Source organism: Otolemur garnettii, unplaced genomic scaffold (genome assembly GCF_000181295.1).
Source record: "Otolemur garnettii isolate 467f Iridium unplaced genomic scaffold, OtoGar3 scaffold00005, whole genome shotgun sequence".
Lineage (NCBI taxonomy): Eukaryota > Metazoa > Chordata > Mammalia > Primates > Galagidae > Otolemur > Otolemur garnettii.
In genome coordinates this window covers 38,598,397-38,615,380 of record NW_003852400.1, presented here as the reverse complement: position 1 = coordinate 38,615,380, position 16,984 = coordinate 38,598,397, and the positions used below count along the sequence as shown (strand labels likewise).

General features: G+C 39.0%; 1 protein-coding gene across 2 annotated transcripts in view; it reads right to left on the bottom strand.

Annotated features, from left to right (window-relative positions):
- LOC100954042 (cAMP-specific 3',5'-cyclic phosphodiesterase 4D) overlaps positions 1-16,984 on the bottom strand; it is a 389,004-nt gene that overhangs the window by 43,811 nt on the left and 328,209 nt on the right. For both annotated transcript variants that reach the window (XM_012812430.2, XM_003782743.3), the window contains exon 6: positions 14,412-14,524. In XM_012812430.2, coding sequence (XP_012667884.1) covers positions 14,412-14,524 — 113 coding nt within the window. The remainder of the gene's footprint in view (positions 1-14,411; positions 14,525-16,984) is intronic.

The following is a 16,984-nucleotide window of genomic DNA, read 5'->3' as shown; positions in this document are numbered from 1 at the left end:
CCCCCTTAAACATTCACATCCTCTGGCTGACCTCTCTGGATTTCTTTATTCAAGGCTGTCCCAAAGGTTCATTCCAACCAGATTTCACCATATGAATCAGGTGGTGGAAAGGGGGCAGGAACATGAACTGGTCATTTTGCCTCTAGCCAAGACAGCCCCTACCCTAGACCAGCCTGGCCAGTCAGAACTCTGCCTCCCACCCCTCCCCTTCCTCACCTTGCACTGTCTGGTATGTCCTGTCTTTCTCTCTAGTTTTCTTTCCTTCCATCTTCCCTTTCCATTTTTCTCCCATTAAGAAAACATACTTCCAAGGCATCCTCGGGTAATGGGACATTTTTAGTATACAGAATCTGCTTCCATCTGCTTATACCTTCTCTTTCGGCCACCTGCCTCCCACCATTAATGAAGTTTCATGCCACCCCCACTCCTAAATCCTTTGCCAGCTCAGAATCTCAGATCTGGTTTTATCACGGGCTTCTCAGCCTTCCAACCACATTACCTTCCAGTTAATGGGGCCGCATTAACTTAAATACCTGTCTAACACACCATCTCACCAGCATGTTCCTTCTAGGAGCTTAGGGCCAGTTTGGTTTTGTTTCCATCCCAACATGACTTAGAAAACAAGAAAGGCAGAACTAGGTGTACTATAGGATTCCCCTCTAGGAATTACATTTTGCTGAAATTACTCTTGCTATTTTGGAATCTAATGCTTACTTAAATACAAAAATATTATTTGGATGTATTTTGAAAATGCAGCCTGAGAACAAACGCTTGTTCTTCTAGCTCTCCATCTTCCCCATAATGCGACATCCAGAATATAATTATCTTCTCTACCTACTAAGAAGCATATGGATCCTAGGTAAGTTCGACTCAGTCTTCACCTATGGAGATATTCTGAAATGTAACATAACGTTTCTGGGACTAAATTAGAAGGTTCAGGTCTGAGATCTGAGAAAATATCCAGGATCATTCCCTACATTAAAAGGCAGAGTATATGATGGCATTTCCTGACCAGCTATCGTCAAAGATTGTTTATATATATATCAAATAGGTAATATTAAAATGTTTGAAAATAAGGCTAAACGGCAAGAAATAATTAATTTTCCACTGAATTCTACTTTCGAAGAAACAAAATACTCTCATGTAGTCTGCAAAAGTACAAGTTGCTTTTTCTGGTCTTATCTGCTATACATCTATTAGTCATTTTACTACTCATTAACACCACACAGAAAAAATAAAACTCAGGCCTAAAACACTATTTCCTGAAAGTAAACGAATTTTTCCCTGATGTACAATAAAGAAGGAGGCATATTTCTAGTAAAAGATTCTATGGGATTTATTAAAACCCAATTATCGCTTACTCTTAAGAAGATCTAAGAGAAAATACTGAGATATAAGACTGAGAAATGAACAGAAAACCAAAATATATACCAAAGATAATGTTAAATGATTTCATTCTTATCACAGCCTATCCCTGGAACTAACTTGAAATTTTTTTTTGAAAAAAGATACAAGACGATAGGTATTTAGTTTTATAAAAGGAAAGAGGAGAGTCAATACTTACTGAATACCTAACCTAGGAAAGGCTCTGGCCAAAGATAGATTAAAAAAAAAAACCAAACCCAAAGATTCAAGACTTCAGTTTTCCTAAACCTATCTTAATTTTTGAATATTCTTTTAACAGGAATACAGCTTTGCTCAATATCAATAATCATTAGCCTCTTGTGTTAGATGGGGCTGCTTTACAAATAATTAAATAACACCTACATATAGTTAAAGCAACCATGAAAGAATTCTCTCTATTAAAAACCGTGAAAGCCATTCCGAATTTGAAATGTATTCTTTTCTAAAATTCTTGTGACAAAGCTCATTTCTTTCTGAAGTTAAAAAAAAAACAAAAACCTAGCAAATATGAACTAGAACCTTTATGGTCACAGAATGTATTTTTTTTCTTTTTCTTTCTTTTTTTTTTTTTTGAGACAGAGTCTCACTTTGTCATCCTCGGTAGAGTGCCATGATGTCATAGCTCACAGCAACTTCTAACTCTTGGGCTCAAACAATTCACTTGGCTCAGCCTCCCAGGTAGCTGGGACAATAGGCTCTGCCATGACTATTTTTAGAGATGGGGTCTTGCTTTGGCTTAGGCTGGTCTCGAACCGCTGAGCTCCGGCAATTCATCTGCCTTGGCCTCCCAGAGTGCTGGGATTACAGGCGTGAGCCACTGTGCCTGGCCTAGAATATACTTCTTTTCTAAAACTTGGAATTGATGTAAAGGCATAAATAAACAATACCTCACTAAGAAATGCTCCTTTCTTTGTAACTCCGCATAATTCAGTACCATTTATAATTCTTTAAAAAGACATACAACTAATTATTTGTGGTATGATGCTTTTTTTCTCTTCATTTCCCACTATAGTGAAATTTCTATTCTTCCTTCTTGACTGGATTTACAACAGAATGATTAGTTAAAATTAAAAGGAGAGTAACAAAAGGAAAACACTTGTATGCAATCCTCACAATACTTTGAAGGTATTTTGTGAGGATCTCATTTCTTTGAGATGTCTTTATTCATACACATATTTTACTATTAAATAAAAACAAAGCAACCAAAACACTGTTTGGTACAGGGAAAGCAGCCTTGAAATCAGCCCGTTACTTTCTGGAATGGAGAAGGCAGACACCAGCCTGCACTTACTCCAATATGGCAGCGTCTTTGCCTGGTTGCTATGGACACATCCCCTTCAGGCCTGTGCTTTCCACTCTCCAGACCTTTTTATGACAGGCCAAGGTGTTTCCTATTATGGTGTCTGTATCCCCACAGCACTTTTAGTACTGCTTGCCAGTACTAAAAGCCAGAGGCTGCCCCTATAGGGAATAGAGGGCAGCAGACCAGAGATGCTGATGAGGACTCAAGCACGCCTTGGGCAAGCATCACAGAATGTTCTTTCATAGGCCGAAGCCGACAAACACATCCTTTCTGTCCAAGGCTAGCAGAGAAAGTATTCAGATATGTCATTTTTAGTTGGAATACACTAATAATAAGGATGATACTGCCAACACAGGTACAGAGGACAGACAGCAATTTAAGGCCACGAATACGGCTTTTGCCTGAGAACTACAAATTTTTAACTTAAAATCAGTAAGACTAATCCAGCATATAATATGCTAAAATTTCTGAGACATGAGTATTCATAAGCAGAAGTAAAATTGTTAAGTAGGAAATGCTCAGGATTCTTACCATTGAAAGAAAAACACCAGCTCAGTGCCTGTAGCACAGTGGTTATGGTGCCAGCCACATACAAGGAGGGTGGGAAGTTTGAACCCAGCCTGGGCCAGCTAAACAACTGTAACAAAAAATAGCTGGGCATTGTGGCCAGTGCCTATAGTCCCAGCTACTTAGGAGGCTGAAGCAAGAGAATTGCTTGAGCCTAAGAGTTTGAGGTTGCTGTGAGCTGTGACACCACGGTACTCTATCCAGGGCAACACAGTGAGACTCTGTCTCAAAAAAAAAAAAAAAAAAAAGAAAAGAAAAGAAAAGAAAAGAAAGAAAGAAAGACACCTTTCTTGAAAGGCACAAACTACAATCCAAGGTGAGAAACGGCATTTATGTTCACCAACATCATGCGTCCTGTACTAATTTATGTGACCAACTATAGAATGTCATACTGACACTCACAAGGTTTGGGCTAAAAACAGTGTAGAAAGCCTAACTGGAAGAATGAAACAGAGACAGAAAATACCGTACTAAGAGTTAAGAGAACTACAAATAAAAATCCTATGGAAGGTCAAAGGTGAAAAAACATCATACTCCTGCCTAGAGTGGGAGATAAGGACAAAAAAGGGCTTTACAAAAGAGGGAGCATTACAAAACAGGCCGGAAAAGAGGCTTAGTGCATTTTAAATAAACTTTTTGTTTTAGAACACTTTCAGATTTACAGAAAACTGGTGAAGACAGCACAGATAGTTCCTATACACTCCACGCCCAGTTTCCCCATTATTAATTTCCTACATTAATATGACACATTTGTTGAAATTATTGAATCAATATAGATGCATTACTATTTAACAGAAGTCAATACCTGATTTGCATTTGCTTAGTTTTCACCTAACGTTCTTTTCCTGTTCCAGGGTCCCATCTGGGACATCACATTATATGCAATGGTCATATCTCCTTAGGCTCCTCTTAAGATGTAAGTTTCTCAGATCTTCCCTGTTTCTGATAAACCCTGACGGTTATGAAGAATCATGGTCAGGTATTTTTTACAATGTCCCTACACTGGGATTTGTCAGATATTTTTCTCACGATCAGGCTTGGCTTAATGTGTTTTCAGTAAGAAAACCACAGACACAAAATGCCATTTCCATCAGCTCGTGTCAAGGTTACACACTCTTGCTTGACTTACTGCTGTCCATGTTGACCTCGATGACCTGAGTGAGGCTTTTCCACTGTGGAGTTACTCGTTTTCCCTCCCACACTGCACTGTTTGGAAGGAAGTCAGTATCACAGGCCACACGAAACGGATGGGGCGTTCTGTTCTCCCTTCTTAGGGTGAAATATCTATATAAACTCTTTGCAATTCTTCTGCGTGGGTGTTTGTCTGTTCACCCCCATGTAATTATTTCTTCAATAAATGGCTTACATCAATATGGACATGAGGACATTCATTTTATCCTCTGGGTTATAATCCAATGCTAAAGGATGTTCTTGCTCAAATCGTGTCAGCTCTGACCCCTGGAAGCTCTTTCTGGTTGCTCTTGCATCCATTTGACATACCTCCACAGTGCGAGTTCTGTTTATTTAAACACCTCACGACTTTCTGGCACTATCAGACGCTCCAGACTCATCTTGTATATTTCATTCCTGAGTCCCTAGAATCAGCTATTCCTACAAAGAGTCCTGGTTCCTTTTACTGGAGAATGGTATAAGAAACCAAAATGTGGGTTGTACATGTGCTCACTGCTACAGGGGTGTCACTTCTTCTAAACTCTCCCAGCAGAAAGAGCAAGGAAATATTTGTGTGTATATCAGACGGTTAGGATGTTGAAAGGCGGAATGAAGGGCTGAGATCTTCATACACTTTCCTTTATATTAAATATTTGTAAGATGTTATATATCTGGATTACTTCTGGTCTCATTCAGAGGAATAACAGAGAGATATATTCACCTATGAAAAAGACTGGCTAGATTTTTCTCCACTACTTTATGTATTTCTGCTAGAAAAAGCTCACAGATTATAACCAGTTATAGTTTTCTTTAAGAAAAAAAAAAACTCAAGAGATTGTTTGATATTCTGATACAAGCTAAGGCCAGTTTAATGGGCTATACTGTAAAGTACACAATGAAATGAAAGGTAACCTCCCAAGACAGAAATAGAGGTGGAGAAAAAGCATATAGAAGAACAACCAAAAACCCCTGGCTTTCTAAAAGTCACGGATGGAGAAAGAAGAGGAAATGAAACACCACAGTATTTCTCCTTTGGTTAGCAGCAACGTCACTAGGCCACCATCAGAAGCTCATCGGAAAGGCAGGAATCAGGACAGCAAACAAACACTCTCCAACCCTTGGCCTCCAAAATAACAAAAATTAATAATATGCCTTTACAGATGAAGACAAGTGACTTAGCACACTGAGTACCAACCATGTTCCTGACTTTGTCTCAATGATTCCTATCTTTTAGTTCATTAAATCACAGCAGCTGTTTAACAAAGGAGGACGCTGAACCACTGAAGGCAAAGTGGTCCCATGATCCAGGCAGGCTGGCTATAGGAGGGCGGCTCTAAACCCACAGATCACGCTTCTGGAGGAATAGATGCCTAATGGACGGGATAATTCTGCTGAGAAAATTTGCCACTTTCTCTTCCAGTGGATAAATCTTATTGGAGGCAGACAAGGAAAACTCTAGATTGCTTAAAACTTATCTTTCTGATAAAAAAATGAGTCTCAAAATTGTTCTTGCCGCTGATCCTCAGACTATTATATCCATAAGTGGTAATCAAAATGTGTTAATATGGTACATGGATAATTTTTTTTCTCATTTTGCTAAAGATTAATTTTAACGTACATTAGAAAAAATATAACTAGACCGACAAGCCTATGATTTCATGCATATCGCTTCAGATGAAGCACTCAGGTGGGTATTCACATTTAAAAATAAACAGCTTTAAGTAACTTTTCTATACACTAAGAACAAACTGTACAGCAACAATTAAGAAAACAATCCCATTCGTGAAGCATAAAAATACTCAGAAATAAATTTAATCAAGAAGGTGAAAGATCTGTACACTAAAAACTATAAAACATTAGTAAAAGAAACTGAAGAAGACATAAAAAGATATTTGTGTTCATGGTTTGAAAGAATTAATATTGTTAAAATGTCCATACTACCCCAAACCATCTAAAGATTCAGTGCAATTTCTACTAAAATTCTGACATAATTTTTCACAAAAATAGAAAAAAAATCCTAAAATTCATACTGAACCAAAAAAGATCTAATAGCCAAAGAAATCTTGAGCAAAAAGAACAAAGTTAGAGGCATCACACTCCCTGATTTCAAAATATACTATAAAGCTACTATAATCAAAATAGCATGGTACTGGCATAATAACAGACACAGCAACAAATGGAATAGGACAGAAAGCCCAAAAGCAAACCCAAGTTTCTGCAGTCAATTGATTTTTGACAAAGATGCCACAATGGGGAAAGTACAGTTTATTCAATAAATGGTGCTGAGAAATCAGAAGAATAAAATTGTAATCTTTTCTCATTAGACACAAAAATCAACTCAAAGTGATTTAAAGGTATTTAAGGTTAAGACCTGAAACTATAAAGCTATTAGATGGAAACAGGGGAAAATCTCTACAGCATTGGTCTGGGCAATGATTCCTTGGATAATACTCCAAAAATACAGGCAACAAAAGCAGAAATAGGTAAATGGGATTCTGTCAAACTAAATAGCTCCTGCAGAGCCAAGGAAAAATTAACAGAGTGAAGAGACAATGCATGGATTAGGAGGAAATATTTGCAAACGATGTATCTGATGAGGGGATGGTGTTCAAAATACGTAAGAAACTCAAAGAACTCAACTGCAAGAAAATAACTTGATTTAAAAATTTAAAAATCTGTTACCAAATAGATGAATGGTAACAAGCGTTGGCAAGGATGTAGAGAAAGGGATCTCTAGCACAGTGCTGATAGGAATGTAAGTTAGTGTAGCCATTTTGGAAAATAGTACAGAGGTTCCTCAAATATCTAAAAATAGAGACCAGATGAGCTGGCAATCCTACTTCTGGGTATATGCTCAACAAAACTGAAATTGGTATTTGCAAAGATATCTACACTCCCATACTCATTTTAGCATTATTTGCAATAGCCAAAATATAGAAGCCACGTAAGTGTCTATCAATGGTTTAATGGATAAAGAGATTAATATACATACAAGATGGCGTAATATACAACCTTAAAAAAGAAGGAAGTTCTGCCAGTCTTGACATCATGGATGGAAACGGAAGGAAGACATTGTAAGTGAAATAGCCAGGCATAGAAAGACAAACGTTGTCTTTAATGAATGATCTCACTTATATGTGGCATTTAAAAATGACCATCTCATAGAACCAGAGTGGAAAGTTGGTTACCAGATGCTGGGAAGGAGAAGAAAGAACAGGAAGGGGAAGATGTTGATCAAACAGTACTACGTCTTAGTTAGACTGAAGAAATAAATGTTAGTGATATATTGCACTGCCTCGTGACCACAGTTAATGTACTGCATGTTTCAAAATTGGAAGGTAGGTTTTTAGTTTGTTCATCATAAAAAAAATGCTACATTGGTGAGATGATAGGCATGTTAGCTACTGTGATTGACTCTTTCTATAACGTAGACATAAGACATCGCACTGAACCCCCATAAATACACACAATTATGTCTATTAAAAAGTATATAAATTTTAAGAAGATGAATAATTGCTTTATACTGAAATATTCAACATATAATAGCAGATATGTGTGCACACAGAAATGACAAGGTTTGAGTGTTAATTTAAACCGTTGTAAAATAGAAAAATCATCTTTTTCTTCTAAGAAACACTATGTCCTTACGTTGCAAGGAATATAGCACATAGGGTTTTTCCTAATTTTGCTTTTTGGGTATATTCTAGACAGGTGAATACGTATAATTTACTGAGCACCCAGTGTGTGCTATACACCAAACTGAGCTTTGCATATGTTATGGCCAACGCTACTGATAACTTTTAAATTTTATTTTATTTTCTCCTTTCCTCCACTTATAAATGAAGAAATTGAGCTTCAGAGAGGTAAGGCCTATTGCTCAAAATATTAGGTAGGAAACAACAGAGCTGGTATTTGAAACCAAGTTTGCCTGGTAAACATCTATGTTAACTACGTTCTTTCCACTATAGAAAACTACCATAAGCATTGCTGGTGTATACTCCAGGCCTGGGATATAAAGGATAATATCATTTACCCTATCATGTACAAAGTATAGCAAACAATAACAAAAGCCCAGAATACTAAACAATAATAATAAAAATACTTTCTTAAAGGTAAAACAGTCTTTTAGAGGAATGAATAATAAACCTATCATACTTACAGTTGGTAATCCAACATAACTAAGTTCCTAATAAACACAGTATAATTATTATTATTTGTTGTTTAAGCAAATATCAAGGCTTATCCATCCATCCTCGTTAGAACAAATAAAAGAAAATGCCTTCTTAAAATGCCTTTCTATACTAATACGAATACTAAAATAAAGGGTCACCTTTTTATTTTCTATAAAGTCCTTAGACTAATAGTGACAATTAAACTATCACAACAAGTAGACAGGTATAGAACTACTGTCGTGCTATCACGAAATAAACCCCCCAAATTTGCATTTTTTAAAAAAGAGCTGGTCTTTCCTGCTGCAAAAGTGAAAATCAAATCTATATACTTTATGGATCAATTAAAAATCATGACATTAATAGCATTTCACATCATCTCAGGTTTGTATTTTATAGAATAGCTACAATTTATGCAACTGTCACATAGTCACCTATAAATCTTCTTGAACTGAACAAAAACATGTCTATCACTTTTGCAACTTGGGGGAAAAGTTTGTTTCCATGATACTGGGAAAAAAGTTATTTATCATGGCCACATCTTCTGTTTTGAAATTTGCTTCAAAAAGGGAGAAAATTTGTAACCCTCTCAGACAGAAATTACCACGATTCCATACCTCACAGCAGAAAATAACTAAAAGCAATTTCTATACTAATAATTAACTTGTTAAATTATAAAGCTTAGAAGTTTTTGATAACTGAATGTTAGGAATATTTAAGCTTACTGTCACTAAATACCAACACAGGAACTGAGAGAATGACAATAGAGAAAAATCAAGATTTGTTTTAATCTTTACTGTCTTGCTAAGTTAAAGTCAAGGGCTTTACTATTTGGCAAAAGTTACTTTAAAAGTGTTTTGCTCTTCCATTATTACTTAAAAGCAAAGGAAAATATTTATTTTTTCTAACAGTGATTATAAAAGTAAAGATTCCAGTTCCTTCCAATTAGCTTTAAGGCATTACACATAAACTTTATAAATCTTTCCCACATCTACCTTTAGTAAGTGGATATAAAGTCAGATAAACTCGAAAGATCAAAAAGTTGAATTTCTATAATTATGGGTGATATTTTCTTTTGAAATACAAAGTTTTCCTTTAGGCCTGTTGATAAAAATCTTCACAAAACTTTTATCTCAGTTTTAATATTTTAATGGGGGAGAACAACTACTGCTATTTTCTCTCCTAAAATTAAAATGCTTTTTTCCAACCAACTTAGCTTCTTTCTTTGCAAAAGTTTAACATGTATTTCTATCCTGAGTTGTCTTGTATTTACACAATGCTGAAATAACTTAAATTCAGCCACTTTTATGAATATCCTATATTTATTCCAGCCCCGCTTTTGCCTCTAAGACAATCTATCAGCAGTCACAGAAGAGCTAATAGTAAACTTTATGCATTGACTTCTACAAAGCAGTAGGGGGAGTAGCCAAAGAAAACGCCCTGAAAAAGCCCCTTAGTAAAGCAGTTTAATTTATAGGCCACAGATACATGCTATGGATGTTTGCTAAAAACCAAACAGACAAAATAAATTCCATAAAGTCATGACCACATTTGCAAAGCTCACCTAAGTTCATTTGAAATGAACTATAGAAATCCCTGAAGTTTCTTAGACGGATGCTTGAATCCAAATTACAAGACAGACTTTCAGCTTCAGGTACGGGAGTTTCCAACAAGGCCAAGCCTCAAAGTCACCCCCCCTCCCCCGCCAAAATAGAGGGCAGAAATAAAATATAGTTTTATAGTGGTATGTTTTGGGGAGAACGCAAAATGATTTTGTTTTCTCCTTCAAACATTGCTGCATTCACATTGAAGGCCTGGTGAGATATGCCTTATTGACTCACAAGAGGATAAAGTTATAAGGTTCCATATTATAAGCCTCGAAAGCCCTGAGCTCCAGACCTCCGTCATGCACTCCTTTCTACCCACTCTCGTGTTCGACATACTTTCCATGAGAGAAAGGTAAACAAAAACACAGTGAAATCATTTTGCATTATCTAGAGATACTTTACTAAAAAGCTTTGAAAAATCTAAACAAAAGGAGGAAAATTAGCCCACCCACTCACATTATATTTAGTATGTTATAAAAGTTAATAAGGGCTGTGTTTTCAATTTTAGAGTAAAAGACAAAAAAATACTTAGTTCTTCTGTCTGGCTTTCTGTAGCTGGAATTTAAGAAAAGACTAAACTGATAATTAAAACTTCAAAAAAGTATGTCTCTATTATACTAAAAATACTATAAATATAATTTAAGAATTTTTACAATACCCACATGTACACTGAAGACAGTTATTATCTAAGAATTATAAAAATCTATGAAACTTTAAATGTCTAGCATAAATTACAACTAAATGGTAAAAAGAAAACAACCAAAAAACCAAAAAAAAAAAAAAAAAACACCCAACAAACAAATAAAAAAAATGAAACAAACAAAAAAAAAAACATGTTTAGCCAAGTAGACAACCAGTGAAGTTTGACTGGAACCCTAAATAATACCAGTAGTAGGATTGGTAGTGCCCACTGTTGTCAGAGACTGTATTAGGCAGCTATTGTATTCTTTTGAACTCTTACACTGACCATTCAAACTAGTTACTAGTACACCCATATCAGGCTAAGGAAACTGAACCTAAACAAGTCGAAGTCATTTCTCTAACATAGATAGCTTACAAGGAACAAACCCATGATGCAACTTGCAGGTCTATCTGCCTCCAAAGCTTCAAGATCACACTAAAACCATATTCAACTGTAGCAATGAGGTTCCAGAGGAAATCTATACAAATCTCAGGCAGATTAATGTGCTTATGAGAGTAAATACTGTGGATGTAATCACTCAAATTAAATCCATCTGGAATCTCTTGCCCCACTTTGTATAAGCATCCTACATGTGTTACAGCCAACCTTGGTGTTGGCCAAGAATTCAATAATCTTCCTGCCTCAGTACTCTCAACAAACAGTATGCACATAACACCAATACAGGAAATATTGGTATTATGCTAGAAGCTACCTGCTTCTAAAGCATCATTTAAAAACTGCTGGTTTAGATTCCTTTTATTAAAATATCTAGGAAACCCAATTTGTTAAATGGGTTTGGGCAATCAATTTCCTTCTTTGTAACACCCAAGTCTATCTCCATAGTAAGCATTTTCTATTATCATTTTTAAAATCTTGATCTCTAACTAGTGTTTTCATTGTCCTTTTCAATCTACTGCAGGAAATCTTTAAAAACCTCAAGAGAGAACACAGAGAAAACTGTCATGATTTTCAAAAGCCAAAAGAGAATCAACTGAAAACAATGGCTGGTTTGAACAAGTATATTTAAAAAGAATGAGTGGTAATAAAACGAATAAATGAAAAGCAATGTTTCCGACTGATTCATTCATACTTCAGAGATATCAAACTGAGCAGACATGTAATGTAAGTTGTACACAGTTCCAGTTCAGACAGAAGGTGCCGCACCACTCACATGGCCTTTACATCAGCTGCCCCAACTCAGTTTACAGCTCTTGGGGATGTGGCTTATTTATGCCCTTGTTAATCAAGCAGAAGGGTAACTTTATAACCTTCACCAAGCACTTTTTTTCTTCCAATGCTAACCCTTTTTCTCCTATGAAAAGTTACGGGAGCTTGGCTCTTCTATAGTAATGAATGAGTTTAAAAAGAAATGAGTGGCTGGGACATTAAAAGTTGAAGCAACAGCTTCAGCTGAGCTAACTTTGATTTTAAAAATAAGTGTCACATCAATAATTTTTCAACCACGAAACATAAACACAGCTAGAAAGACCACATTTTGAAAAAGGCATTTTCTCATTTTACCTAGAATTTGCTTCAACCAAATAAACCTCTGAACCCTATGTAACTGTAAACTAACTTGAAGTGTAATTTCAAAATAAAACTGTCTTATCTGGTGCCTTTAAAAGAAAAAAAACATTTTAAGCAATTATTGCAACCTATAATTTTTTTTTATCTTGAAGCATAGCTCAATTAATTACTTAACAGTTGAAGAAATTTACATTCTTGGATTTTACATTAATTTTTAAGTTCAAACACAACACAAGTCTCATTATTAGGATCATGGACTTTACGGAACTCTTACACTGACCATTCTTTTGAAATGGTTGAACTAAATGAACTAAATTCATTTAGTTGAAAAAGTACTCTCACATCATCTTGAAAACATAAACAAATGCTTCTACGCCACTAGGTGCCTTCAGATTCTGCTCTTCCTTTTATTACACACAATCAACCAGACAATAGAATTAACATTTCCGCCCAGGCCCACTGGAGAATGCTCCCAGTCAGCAGTTAGGGTACTGGAGATACTTATGTCTACTGGTGTTATGAATCAAATTAAGAAAAAAATTATCTATATTCTATAAAACTAAGAACGTGTTACCCAAATGAAAACAATGGTCCCTAATGCCACATCAGGGAGGAAGAGTCCCCTTAAGAAGCAATAACCAGTCATTCTGATGAGGAGCCATGCCAAATTTAGAAATGAGGCCCAAACGAGGGAGGGGGAGGAACCTATATATTTAATCATCATTGTGTACATGGATAGGTCACTATCTGCAAGCAGTGTCTGCAGGGGCGCCTCTTTTATTTTATTTATTTGAAGCCAACTTTTTCCTTAAACAACACTGCTATCTATATAAACAAGATTAACTCAGTAAAACAATCAAGTGGCCGATATGCTATGACATTTTCGTAAAAACTGCATGAGAATGAAACAGGTGGGATAAAAACTAAGTTTTTAAAAACGCATCACTCATTGAAAGATACGTGTAAATAAACTGTAAGATGATATAACCTTCTTGACCTTGTAAATAGGTGGCCCCAAATACTTACATATATTTAAGAGACAACTATTAGTATCTGCCACACAACACTACCAAGTCCTTATTGGCTAAATACCTCGGCCATCTGCCTCCAACATGCATATACCTCTCTGTCCTCTCAGCAAAACAGTCATTAAAAACATGGATAATCTCAACTATTTCCTTGCATAACTAAAGGCAAAAAGAACAGGAATCCCCCAAAATACAGCAAAACTGAAAACATTCTACCTCGCCTTCCAGGCTATTTTAAGGCTGTCTCAGGCTAAAGGTTACTTCTCAGACCCCCAAAGTACATTTACTGCCACGATCAGCACCTTAGCACATTAAGGCACAAATGCCTAGTCGAAGTCTCCTTGTAACTGAACCACCTCAGAAAACTGGATTTTCTCCCCAAGATTAATGGAAATGAAGGCAATGATTATAAGGAACCTTCTAACTCTTTTTTAACATGTCCTGAAGATGCGTATGGCCAACTGAATATATATAAAGAAAAGCTCAGTTGTACCCTGACAACTAGACAAATGAGGTTAAGGTTCCAAGTTCAGGGAACTCTTCTGAGTTTGGTTGCCCTAGGGTCGTGACATTCAAGTGATTTCATTGACAACCAGCAACGCTTATTTTCAACTGGGCATCCCAAGAATACCTTTAAACATGCAACATGCAATATCAATGGACCCTACTGGATTTCTGCTCCAAGGGCAAAATGTCACTTAGAAACTCTGTGTCCCGGGGGTACTCAAACTATGTCAAAGTTGCCTTTGCAAAATGTTTAATTTATCTGGAATGAATAGGAGAGACAGGGAAAGCATGGAAATGGAACTCTCCTGCAAAGGAGCAGAACAGCTAACATGCAGTTGGCATGACAAATGTCTCAATATATTTCCCGGGGACATTGGGGACCGGTGGCTTCACCAGCGTGGCTATCAGCAGCCTAGGGGCATCAGTGATAACAAAACCGGGGCTTACCTTGTTGGAGGCCATCTCACTGACAGAGTGCCTGGTCTGTAGGGTCTCTAGCTGGTCCAGACACCAGTCCAGCTCCTCCAGGGTCTCGCTGGCCAGTTTCTGGTAGGCCTCCTCTGCGAAGAGACAGGGAAAGGGGGACTCAGTTCTCAAGCGCTTCGCGGAGCCGCTAGCAAGTTCAAAGGGGGCCATCCTGCCATACCCCGCCATGCTCGGATGCCCGGTGCCGGCACATGAGGGCTGCTCCCTCATATTGCCGAGCCCGGCAGCGGGACGGGGGCCGAGGCTCTGCTCGCTGGGCGGCCGGCCTCGGGATGACAAGGTCTCTCCAGCTTGGCGTCTCGGTCGGCCTCCGGGAAGGGCGCGCAAAGAGCGGCACGCCAACTTTTACGCGAGGACACCGGCGGAAACACCACGCTGCGACTTGCAGACGGAGCGGCGGCTCCTAGTCCCGGAGCCCCGTCCCGGAGGATGGCGAAGGGGGCGGCGTGCGCGCCTGGGTGTCCGCCCCGCGGAGGAGCGTCTGGGCCAGCGCCAGGTCTCCTCGGTCCCGGCCCCGAGCCGCAGCCCCGCGCCCGCCCCGCCTGCCGAGCCTTGTGCGCGGCGCTCAAAGCGAATGAATCAGCCGCGGCCGGGTGCGCGGCCACCACGTTTCCTGTTTTCTTTCTCAACTCCTTGGGCGGCGAGCGCAGAGCGGCTCCATCGCCGCGGCTTTCCGGGAACACTCCCCCTCACGCCCCTCACGGCCTTCGGCGCTGCCTGGCTCCTCCTCAGCCCCCTCACGGAAAGATTCCAAATTGCAAAAGCCGGTGCCCGCCACCCGCTGCGTCCTTGCTCTCCGTCCCAGCGACGCCCCGCCGTGCCATCACTCCGCGCAGCCGGGCGCCGCACGCTTTGAAGCGCTGCCGGGGAGGCACAGGCGTGAGCCGGTGGGGCTGCCGTGGGGCCGTCTGTGCCGCGAGAGCTGCGGAAAACCCGGCGTGGAGCGCCTGCAGCCCGCCGCCCGGGGTCGCGCCCGCCGCGGGGCTCTGGAGGGACCCGGCGCGCAGGCGCGCCCGGCCGCGCACCTGCCCCGCGGGAGCCCCGCGCGCTCCGCAGAGCCGCGGCCCCGCCCGGCCACCGCAACTGCCAGAGCCGTCGCGTCTCCACCACTCGCTGCTTCCAACCAAGTTTCACCGGAGAGCCCGGCGGGCGGCACAGACACGGCACAAACCCCGCACAACAGTGTCAGGGTTTTAGGTTTTAGAGTTTCTGAGGGAAGTAGGTTTTACCTACTTCCAGGAGGCAGAAATGTGCGAATAATAGCAGAATAAGATTCTTTCTTGTTACCAGATCAGCCTCTACTAAGTACCACATTTTTTAATTTGGGGGTGGACATGAACAGACAAACAAAATGTACAGTATTGTGGGGGTCTGAACGCTTTAGAATCCCAGATTTGGCAATATGCTGTATTTTCACATTAAGCATTGCCTAGGAGTAATCTTAAAGTAACAGCACCGAGAGTGAACCACATGCTAAGAGTTTACATATATCTTGCATAAATACTCCCTTCCTCTCTGAAATTGCACAAGACCAAGATGAGGTGTGGTGCCAGTGACGAAAAACTAGCGGGGTGTTTCTACCCACCATGGGCAGAATGCACTTCTAACATGAGAAAATGAAAGGACCATATCCAAAGGCATCATAGGCAAGCCAGGGTCTAGACCCCGGGGAGCGAAAGGCACACTCCCTAAACTGGTCAGCTGCGGGAGAACCTCACTACATTAGCCTGGGACAAGCAAACTATTCAGAGGGGGAAAACTCACTCTCAAGAGTCTGTCTTATGAAACCCTCAATAGACAACAAACTTCCATGATATGTGCAGTCTCTTTTGTCTTCGAATCTAGAGTCTATCGGTGGAGAAAAACTTCTGCCCTTAAAATTCAGACTCCATAAATGATCAGTGGCACACCCAAAAAATCCAAGGACTGAATCTCACGCTCTTGGGAGTTTCCAGATAGATTTTTATATAAAGGAGTAGGGCGCCGGCCCCATATACCGGAGGTGGCAGGTTCAAACCCAGACCAGGCCAAAAACTGCCAAAAAACAAAACAAAACAAAAAACTCTTGAACTGTTTAATTTTTAGTCTGAGTACTCTAGGTTAAAATTTGCCTTTTTAAATTCTACTTTTTTTTTTCTTTTTTTGCAATAACCTGTGTAAATATATACTTTTGGTGAACAAACAACTACTTACACCTTGCCGAGTGAATTAAAGTTGAAGATTGAAGCTTTTATCCCTTAACAAAAGTAATGACCTTAAAGATAATTTTAAATGATCAGCATAAAATACTTTTTGTACAGCCTTTTCCTGAACTATAAAAATGTAAAAAATATTACATGGGTGTTACAAAAATTGAAACACTACACAGAGATGTTAGAAAGTCCCTTTTAATCCCACACCCTAAAGAACACAAGCAATCATTCAGCCTGTGACCATCACACAAATCATTTTCATTTGACTGAATACCTTCCACATGCAAGTATAGTTACCAAGTTGCCACAGTGGTGTACCTACTATATAGTTTGATTTTGTTT